This window comes from Miniopterus natalensis, chromosome 7 (genome assembly GCF_054644295.1).
Source record: "Miniopterus natalensis isolate mMinNat1 chromosome 7, mMinNat1.hap1, whole genome shotgun sequence".
NCBI classification, from domain to species: domain Eukaryota; kingdom Metazoa; phylum Chordata; class Mammalia; order Chiroptera; family Miniopteridae; genus Miniopterus; species Miniopterus natalensis.
The window spans coordinates 44,482,019-44,493,074 of record NC_142087.1 but is presented as its reverse complement, the minus strand read 5'-3'; the positions used below and the strand labels follow the sequence as shown (position 1 = coordinate 44,493,074).

Below are 11,056 nucleotides of genomic sequence, written 5' to 3'. Positions count from 1 at the left end.
AGATTCTGTCGTTTATCTTAATTTTACCAATAATGAAACTGAGGCACAGGGAGGTAAAGTAATTTGCTCCAGGTCATACAGCAAATAAGTAGTCACCCGAAGCAACTATCCCTGGAAAAGTGGCCCGGGATGGCACCTGCGTCACTCAGAGCTAAGCAGACACTGGCCTTGGATCTCCCCGTTCTGCCCCAGCTCCGTGCGCCCCATTTGAGGGCAGATACTCGAGGTGGGCTGTCCCCCTTTCCCACCTCTTTCCGGAATCCTGTGCCCTTCGAAGGGGATGGGAGTGAGGGTCGGAGCCCCTTACAGGAAACTGTGATGTTTTATTGATTATGTTTTTAAAATTTTTGGGTCTGGAGACTGGATCTAAGACTGTATGCTAACTATTCAAACCATCTAAAAATACGTCCTGAGTAACAGTGCTTCCCCTAAATTGCAGTTCTGAGCCAGAATCCCATGTTTGACATCCCTGGGATACTGACCTTGGCGATTTCCATCAGCATACCATCCTTGCCTCCTTCCCATTCCTGGTCAGAACATGTTCTGAAACTTCCAAAAACTCCAAACTAAAACAAGGCAAAACTACAGCTGTATACTAGGATACAGACTAGTGCTTGGCAGATGTCTATGTTTGTGAATGCATGTGGGAACTGTATTCCCTCTTAGTGTTTAAAGGATTACAATTAGTGTTCAAAGGTATAAATAATGAGGACAGATGGTTGTAACCAGAAATTAAATGGGACCTCTCTCTTCTGGGTAAGAAAGAAACAGGAGAGCAGATCAAACAAGAGAAGTGACTGGAGTTTCCTGCTATTTTTTGTTTGTTTTGTTGGGTTTTTGCCATATGTATTTTAAATTTTATTTTTCAATTACAGTTGACATACAATATTACATTAGAGTTGTACAACATAATGATTAGACATTTATATACCTTACAAAGTGACTCCCTGATAACTCTAGTACCCATGTGACACCATTCATAGTTATTACAGTGTTACTGACTATATTATATTCCCTGTGCCATACTTTACACCCCTGTGACTGTTTTTATAAATGGCAATTTGTACTTGGAACCTCCTACTAGATAAGCCAAGAATTTCTAAAAAAGATTGAAAGGAAAAGAGCAGATTAGAAAGAAAGGCTGAAATGCACTGCTTGACAAAAATGTGCCAATGAGGGGCCTTTTGGGAGACATACCAGAAAAGGACAAGAAGTTCAAAATAGAACTAAGAATCTAGATCTTCATTTAGATCATTTATTCAACACATTTTATTGAATGCTTCCTTAAGTGCCTAACATTGGAGTTTTAAATATGAATAAAAATAGATGCCAGTCCTCAAGGACCTTGAAATCATAAACACAAGTACAATGAAGTTTTAAGTGTTAAAGATGCTATGATAGAAGCACATGGAAATGTAAACAAGGGAAAGGTCAGATCTACCCAGATATTCAGAGTAGGCTCATTAAAATAGATGACACTGACCTCAGTCTTTCACGATGAGCAGGCATCAGTGAGATGGGCTGTGGGGTAAGGGGAGTTGTATACAGCATGCATGGGAAAGGGGCAAATGGTTTGGCATGGGCAAACCGAGTAAAGGGTTAGTTTGGAGAATGCAGGGGAGGGTCAGGTCCAAGAGATTTTAATGCAAAGGATTTCAGAGTTTAGACAATAAAGAACCAGGAATAGGTTTTAAATGGGGAAAATAATGTTTTCAGATTTGCTTACTAGAAAGATAATTCTGACAGCTCTGTGAAGGGTGAATTGAAGGGTGTGGCTGGAGACTGAAAACTTGCGAGATGATTGACGATGAGGGTTACCTGAACTTCCTTCCTTCCTTCCTTCCTTCCTTCCTTCCTTCCTTCCTTCCTTCCTTCCTTCCTTCCTTCCTTCCTTCCTTCCTTCCTTCCTTCCTCCCTTCCTCCCTTCCTCCCTCCCTCCCTCCCTCCCTCCCTCCCTCCCTCCCTCCCTCCCTCCCTCCCTCCTCCTAACCTGAGAATATTTTTTCCATTGCTTTTCAGAGCGAGTAGAAGGGAGAGAGAGAGAGAGAAAAAAAACAACAACATTGATGTGAGAGAGACACATCGATTGGCTGCCTCCCACACTCCCCCTGACTGGGCCCGGATAGAGCCTGCAATCAAGGTACATTCCCTTGGATGGAATTGGACCCGGGACCCTTCAGTCCACGGGCCGGCACTCTAACCACTCAGCCAAACTGGCTAGGGCCATTGACATTCTTTAAATGTGTTAATACTTTCAGTCTAATTTCAAGTTTCAGAAACTTAAAATTTCTTTAAGGTGACTTGAATATTCCAACCATCTTCAAGGTTGTGTTTTTGGATTTTGGTGCCTGATGTTAGTTGTACTAAGTTGGGGTAGACCAGAATGGGAGGTAAGGCATCTCAGTGTAGACCAAGGAGCTGACGTAAGTTCTGCTTTCAATTGGTTGACTGGGTAGATGGTGGTGTCTGAGGATCTGGTTTGGAGGAAAGATGAAGATAATCTTAATTTTGGATATGTTACATTTAAGTAACATGTGGAACATAGCAGCTATCAAAATTTGTAAATACACATTTATTTGCCTATTCTTTTTTCTCTGTGAGAGCAGGAAACATGTTTATTTTGCTCACTGTGGTAATCAATGCCTAACATGGTGTCTGACATATAATAGGCACTCAGTAAATATTTGTGAATAAATGAACTGAATGGATGCAGTTGAAAATGGCTAGTAGGCAGCTTGGCATTTATGAGAAAAAAATAGGGGCTGAAATAGAAATTTAATAGTCACCATCATAGCTACCATTTATTGAATGCTTACTTTGTTGAACCAAACACTTCAAATATATTTGCTCATTCAACTCTTAAGACAATTATAAGAGGTATTGCTAGCCCCCATTTTATAGATCAGGAAACTGAAATTTGGAGAGCTCAATGTCACACATAATAAATTATATACTTTATACTGTTCATGGAAGGAAATGGAAATGGTGATGTCTTTTAGGGAGAGTATAGGGAGTTAAGGGACAAGAAATTTTGATAAAATTGAAGTAAAGAAATTCAGTGGGAGAAATAACATAATGGAGTTAAAGAGCTGAGAGAGAATGTGCTAAGTGTTGGTGAGGATGTGGAGAAATTAGAACCCTTGTACATAGCCAGTGAAAATGTAAAATAGTGCAGCTGCTGTGGAAAACAGTTAGTGGTTCCTCAAAAAGTTAAACATAGAATTACCATATGATCCAGCAATTCCACTCCTAGGTATATTCCCAAGAGAACTGAAAACAGGTATTCAAACAAATACGAGTGCCTGAATGTTCATAGAGCCACTATTCACAATACCCCAAAGATGGAAACAACCCCAATGTCCATCAGTGAATAATAGTATATGCCTATAATGGAATATTATATAGCCACAAAAAGCAATTGTTGTGGATTGAATCCTGTCCCCCTCAAATTCATATATTGAAATCCCAAACCCCAGTACCTCACAATGTTACATTGTTTGGAGATAAGGTCTTTAAAGAGGTGTCTAAAGTAAATGAATTAGAATGGGACCCTAATCCAATACGACTGGTATCCTTACAAGAGAAAGAGATGCTAGGGGCATGCGTGTGCACAGAGGGACAACCATGTGAAGAGGCAGCAAGAGGCCAGCCATCTGCAAGTCAAGGACAGAGGCCTCAGAGGAAACTAATCCCATCGGCACCTTGATCTTGGACTTTCAGCCTCCAGAACCCTGAGACAATGCATTTTCATCACCCCATAAAGAAACTCATGCCCCTTAGCAGTCACTCTCCATTCCTCTCACCCTCTCCTCCCAGTCCCTGGCAACCACTACTCTATCTTCTGTCAATAGAAGGATCTATAGGTTTGCCTATTCTGGGTATTTCATATAAATGGAATCATACAACATGTTAGAGTTAGCTTTTTGTGTGTCATTTGCATTAGTAATATAGACTCAACGTAGAACGCTGGGAAAATTCAGTAAACCCCAAAGAACGTTTTAGTCCCACAGTATAGAGATAGCTATGAACGTTTTTCTTTAAATGTACCGGGATGTCCTTAACTGTTCTGTAAACTGCTTTTCCCCCTTCTTCCATTTCCTGCTTATTTTTACTACTGCTCGGGGTTCCTTCTCTGCAGGAGGTCGCAGCCCTGACGGACCAGGTTCCCCTCCGGAGTCGCCCCCGGGCCGGGTGCCGCCCCGCCCACCTCCGCTAGACCCCGCCCCCTCCGCTAGACCCCGCCCACAGTGCCCGGCTTCCTTAAGAGCCGGAGCCGGGGGCGGGGGGCGGCCCCTCGCCGATTGGCGGAGCTCGGAGCCACGTGGCGGCCCCGGCGGCGGCGGCGGCGTCCGGCGGCGTCCTGGGGGTCCCGCGGGGTTCCGGGGCAGGGCCGCAAGTTGACAGATGTGCATGAGGAGGTGCCTGGTCGGCCTCACCTTTTGCACCAGCTACCTGGCTTTTTACCTCACGAACAAGGTGAGGGGGACGGGCGCGGGGAAGCGAGGATTCTACGGGGGGGATTTGAGCCCATACTGTAGGTGGAACAAATGCTGCCTCCAGCTTTTTCTCTGATTTTTTTCCCCTCCTGGGGATGGAGAAGAAATCGACACTCGGCGGGATGCGCTGTGAGAGAGAGCATTTGTTGGACTGTATACTGCCCCGTTTCCTGTCCTGTAAAACATCTGTCCATCTCCTGGGAAGCCCGATTTTTTTGACTGGCCAATTCGCAGGAACTTAATTTTGGGCAGTGTGGACTGCTTTTAAGGGAAAGGAAGACTTTGGCTCCAACCCCTCGGGGGAGGAAGAATAGGGGAAGAAATCGGACCCATCCTACCTCCTTTTCTGAACATGCCCCAGCCCCGCAGGATCCCAGAGGGCTTTAAATAGAAGAGATCAGTCCATCTCCATCTCCACCTCACACCGCTGATTCCCAAACCGATTTATAGATCTAGAGCCATCCCTGGCACTTCCAGTATATTCAAGAGGTTTTTGTGGATTTAAAAAAAAAAAAAATGTAAACTGAATTTGTCTAAAGTAATGTCATGATCTCTTTTTATGAAGAGCCGGAAAAGCAGGAGCAGCATGTTTTTGTTTTCTTAGTAGGGGGAAGCTGGCCTTGGGTTTGGTACATGCAGGGAAAGGTTGGCCAGGGTGGGCACTCTGGGCTGGACACTAGCCAAAGTGGTGATACAGGCGCAGGACCACCTTTCCCAATATAGGGTCTCTACTGCTCCCTCTACCCCGCCACTCCCCTACCCCCCACCCCCCAAACCCTCTTGCTCTCTGGAAAGAACCATTAACAAACAGCATTTCCTTATACTGTCTTTCTTAGTACGAGTGAATTCAGTAAATTCAGAGGATGCTACTGAAGGCCCGTTCCCCTGTCCAGTTCATTTTTAGTTATGGTGATGGGCATTTAAGGATCCATCAATACCTCCTTGCTGGGAGGCAGAGATGGGTTTGCATCCTGGGTCTACTTACTTGGCCTTTGGGATTTTAATCTTTCTGAACCTAAATATTTTAAATTTAAAATGGGTTTGAAAAGTCCCCTTCATAGGGTTGTCAGAAGGATTAATCAAAATGATGTTTGTGCCCGGCCAGGTGTGGCTCAGTGGTTGAGCATCGACCTAGGATCCAGGTGATCAGGGTTCGATTCTTGGTCAAGGCATGTGCCCAGGTTGCAGGCTTGATCCCCAGTCAGGGGTGTGCAGGAGGCGGCCAATCAATGACTCTCTCATCATTGATGTTTCTGTCTGTCTGTCTGTCTCTCTCCTTTCCTCTCTCTGAAATCAATAAAGATATATTTTTTTTAAAGAATATAAAAAATTCATTAAGAAAATCTTGCACATCTTAGTTTCACTTCTTAGTCTCATTACTGTTTAAAAGAAAGGTTCATGTTTATTCAGAGTTTGAACAGCAAGTCCTCTCTCTGGCTTTCCCGGCCTGGCTGGTCTAGTCAAGGTGGCATGTTCCTCCATCCTGTGGGAAGTTCTAGCAGTAACCAGACCTAGGGCCCAGGCAGCCACCTGTCCTTCCCCTCACAGATATTAAGCCTTCAGTCTGGAGGCAAAGTCCACATTTTTTCTCCTTTTAAAGGCTCCCAAATTGCTCCTTCTTTTTCCTTAAGACACTCACCTCTCTTCTTCCAAATAGCCCTCTCTCTGAGCAACACTTTTCAGTGATAGGAGGAAATGCAGAAAGGAGAAATGTTTAGGACAGCCTTTGGCAGAGATTTCTTTGTTCTTTTTCACAGTTCTTTAGGAAGGTGAAGTGGGAGCTTCAGCATTTTCTATCTCCCCAATATCTAGGACAAAGCTCAGCATACAATAAACTAAGTTAATATTTGTTGCCTTCCTGAGGTTGTTAAGGGTGATGTAGGATATGGCCCAGATATTCACTCAGTCCTTTCTCTATCTCTGTTTTAGAATGAAAATATCAGAGAAAAGTAGTAGAAACATATTGAATTATCGAGTAAATAGATCAGAGAAGAATGAAGACCATTTCTAATAAATATATATCAGTGCACAGGCCATTAGCCAGAACCGTGACATTTAGGAACTCATACAAGGGCAATTATGAGTAGGCTAATCCACAGGGGAAAATAGATATGTAAACTTGCCCAACACCATTTTATTCCTTTTTTTAGAGCATGTGAAGAATCAGTAGAGTCCTTCCTAAAGCCATTAAACACTTTTAAAAAAATTCTTAAAGTGTTTAATAAATAGAAAAAAGATAGCAAAAGGTATCCAGAAGGACACAACACAATCCCCCCATTCATAAAGTGCTGTAAGCCTGGTGAAAAGATAATAGAAATACAAGTTGACCTTAGCTGAGTTGATTTTTTAAAAAAAATGCTTAAGCCTTGGCTGGGTGGCTCAGTTGGTTGGAGCGTTGTCCCCTACATCAAAAGGTGGCAGGTTTGATTGCCGGTCAGGGCACATACCTAGGTTGCAAGTTCGATCCCCTGTTTGGGCGCATATGGGAGGCAAATGATTGATGTTTCTCTCTTGCATTGATGTTTCTCCCTCTCAAATCAATAAAAACATATCCTCAGATGAAGATTTTTAAAAAATGCTTAAAATGCTAAAGCACAGCAAAAATTGTGATATCTAAGCAGAATTAGAGAAAAAATTCTTAGAATGCAAAAACCAACAAAACCCTAAAAGTAGAAGGAAAACAAAGGAGAGACTAAGGATATACTTTAAAAAAGAAAAAAAATTATTGATTTTAGAGAGAGAGGAAGGGAGAGAGAGAGAGTGAGAGAGAGTGAAACACTGATTCGTTGTTCCACTTATGCATGCATTCATTGGTCGATACTTGTATGTGCCCTGATCGGGGATCGAACCCACAACCTTGGTGTATTGGGATGATGCTCTCACCAGCTGAGCTCCCTGGCCAGTGCCTAGGATGAACTTCTTATTTGAAGGGAAACAAAGAAGGGGGTTGGATTTTTAGGTAAACCAGATAGCAGATAAAGTGGATACCCTGAGAAAACAGACCACATTCAGAGGTTTGTCTGGTTTTCTCTGGAGTGGCTTCAGTTACAATGTGACACTTCTGGGGTCTGGGAAGATGCTGAGTGGTCAGCCGCCCCAACATCAGACCCAGCTGCTGTCCCCCGTTGCTTATGGTGCCAGTTCATTCCTCAACTGAGGTGGTCCGGGTCTGGTGACTCTAGGGGAAAGCAGGCCCACTGTTTTTAGCATGACTCAGAAGGTGTTTGGGGTTTTTTGTTTTGTTTTTTACCCAGTGTGATTTTGGTGGAGAAAGGCCTTTTTGAAACTTTAGTGTGCTTATGTTTCTTCAGTAGAGATTTCTTTGATTATGTGGTCTATCTATTCTCTATAATTTGAAAATGTCCATTAATCTGGTATTTGTTTTTCAGTTTGTCCTGTCTGTCTTGAAATTTACCTACCCTACATTGTTTCAAGGGTGAGTATTTTTTATGCACTTTATACTCATTTGTAGGAAATGTTCAACCAGCATCATTAAATGTTCTTTAAAATGTAAATTAAAAAAAATTTTAATTAAATGTATTGGGGTGACATTGGTTAATAAAATTATATAGGTTTCAAGTGTATAATTCTATAATATGTCATCTGTGTATTGCATTGTGTGTTTGCCACTCAAAGTCAAGTCTCCTTCTGTCACCATATATTTGACCCTCTTTACCCTTTATCTTTAAAATATTTTTAGTGACTGCATAGATTTTTCATCAAATAGACATACTGTAATTTATTCAACTATCATCTTAATGGACATTTAAATTGTGTCTCATTTGGGTGGTATAAATACAACAAAGTTATCAGACATTTTTTGTATTTAACTCTGCCAAATTCCCAACTATTTCTTTGGCATAGATTCATTCCTACATAAGAAATTTGGGTTAAAGAATATGAACTTCTTTAGTATTATTCTTGAATATTAACAAATTTTTTTCCAAAAATGTTTTATCAGTTTACATTGTCACCCAGGTTGTATATGAATGTTTCTATAATATTATACTCAAACTATGACTATTTTTTCTTCTCTCTGCTGATTTTATGAGCCAAAAATGGTATCACATTGTTTTATCTTATCATTTCTTAGGTTATTCATCAAGTTGGACAGTTTTCTTATATTTATTACGCACTTGTGTCTTTTTCCCCCCAATGAATTGTCTGTTTGTGCCTTTTACCCTTTTACTTTTACAGGGGTTTCAGTATTTTTTTTTTTTTTTAGCAGTTTAATGAATTCTTCGTATTTTAATGACGCCAACCACTTATCCATTATGTTTATTGGAATTTTTTATTTGTTTGCAATTTGTTTGTTCTTTGCCTTTTTATTTTGTTTATAATTATTTTGATTAGTTAAATATTTTGAAAAGTGGCATCATAGAGAATGTATCATTTGAACATAAGGATGAAGCTACAGAGAGCACATAAGATGAGTCCACTGTGTGGTCTTGTGAGAAGGGTGCTGTTATTAGAAAGAAGATAGAAAGGAAACGTGGCGTAGGGTCAGGTCAGTGGTCTGGGAACTATAGGAGCAACATGTAGATTTCTCTTTTTCACCTCATCACCCTCCTCTTTTCATTTGTTAAATGTTTTACTTTTATATAGAAAAATATATTGATAGTTTATTTTGTGAGTCACCATTACTTTTACATTTATTCTTCTCCATCACAAGATTATGCTGATATTCACCTACATTTCATTAAAGCTTTATTCAGTTTTAATCATTGCCCATTTATTTTAGTGTATGGTGCAATGTGAAGAAATCATCTCTCCCCTAATAGTTTCATTTATATTGGCCTCATTTATTGTTGTTGTTGTCTTTTTTAAATCCTCACCTGAGGATATATTTTTATAATTTTTACAGATAGAGCAAGGGAAAGAGAGAGAAAGAGGAAGAAAAAGAGAGAGAAACATTGACTAGTTGCCTCCCATACGCACTTCGACTGAACCCACAACCTACCTATGTGCCCTGACCAGGAATGTAACCCACAACCTTTTGGTGTACCAGACGGTGCTCCAACCACCTGACCCACCCTGCTAGGGCTCCCATTTATTATGTTTTATTTATAATCCTTCTTTTGCCTTTGCCTTGTTAATATAATATATGAAATTATTTTTCTTTTTAAAAATGTTTTTTAAAAAATTGATTTTAGAGAGAGAAACATCCATGTGAGAAATATCAATCAGTAACCCCCCTCCCCAGGCAACCCAACTGGAGATTGAACCCGCAACCCGGGCATGTGCCCTGAGTGGGAATTCAATTGGTGACCTCTTGGTGCGTGGGACTATGCTCTACCAACTGAGCCACACCGGCCAGGGTTAAAGTTATTTTTCTAGGGTCTATTTTGTTGTTTTAATTCTCACTCGAGGATATTTTTTCCATTGATCCTAGAGAGAGTGGAAGAGACGGTGGGGAGAAAGAGGGAGAGAGAAATGTCGATGTGAGAGAGCCACATCAGTTAGTTGCCTCCCACACGTGTACTGATCTAGACACTTCTAGACATACCCTTGTGGAACTGGCTTTTCTCTTTTGCCTGTCCCTTAAATTTATCTGCAGTGAATGATACAGTCTATCCAGTTTCCCCACTCAGAAACCTGGTAGTTATTCTTGATTCCATTTTCTCCTTCATTCCTAACATGCAGTTAACCACCAGGGCCTCCTAAATCTGGTTAGGATCTGTCCACCTTCTTCATCCACTTGCCCCTTCCTGGGCCACTATTATCTCTCAAATTACTCTAACAATTCCTAAACTTGCTTTCTAGCCCCTGATCTTGCTTTTCGCAAAGATCTTTCCCTTGTAAAGAGAAGTTTTCCCAAATGTAATTCTTTGTTATGGGGACTGTCCTGCACATTGTCGGAAGTTCAGCAGCTTCCCTGGTTACTACTCACCAGGTGCCGGTAACAACCCTCCCCTCCCCTCCTACCAGTTGTGACAACCAAAACTGTCTCTGGATACTGCCAAATATCCCCTGGGGAGGAAAATTATCTGGTTGAAAACCACTCTCTAGACCAAGCTGTTGGAGAGCACGACCCATATCTGTCTGTTCTGCCTGTCAGTGAAGGCTTCGCAAGGGAGGCTTAAAAACTGGATCTTACGGAGTAAGCAGGTGTTCACCAGCACACGAGGAGATGGGAAGAACAACATGGGTCAGGAGGACAGCACGGGCAAAGTTGTAGAAGTATGAGATCGCCTGGCACATTCCCGCCCGAGGCTGCAGGCCTTTCAGTGTGGCCGGAATGTGGCGGCCCATGGCAGACACATAGGAGCTGATCCTGGAGAGGGGCAGGTGCAAATTCCAGAAGGCCTGTGTGTCACACATGAATGACTTCATCCTGTAGGCCAGGGGTTCTCAACTGTGGTGTCGCAATACAGAGGTGTGCTGTAATCATGTCTGAGGTAGTGTCTCAAGTCATAGCTAAAAATAAAGTTTTGAAATTTATGAATGACTCACCTGAAATAAAAAAGTGATTAGAATGAAACAGGATACATTTATGCCCATAGTTCCCTTCTCATTCCTTTGGTATTTTGCTGTGCTTTCTGCAGTGGGAAAGGGAGGGG

The 11,056-nt window shown here is 41.7% G+C and overlaps 1 protein-coding gene across 1 annotated transcript in view; it reads left to right on the top strand.

Annotated features, from left to right (window-relative positions):
• The first annotated feature begins 4,390 nt into the window (after positions 1–4,390).
• The window catches only part of SLC35D4 (solute carrier family 35 member D4), a 103,674-nt gene continuing 97,008 nt past the window's right edge, over positions 4,391–11,056 (top strand). The window contains exons 1-2 of the mRNA XM_016211521.2: positions 4,391–4,476; positions 7,886–7,932. Of these exons, the coding sequence (XP_016067007.1) occupies positions 4,405–4,476; positions 7,886–7,932 (119 nt within the window). The 5' untranslated portion in view covers positions 4,391–4,404. The remainder of the gene's footprint in view (positions 4,477–7,885; positions 7,933–11,056) is intronic.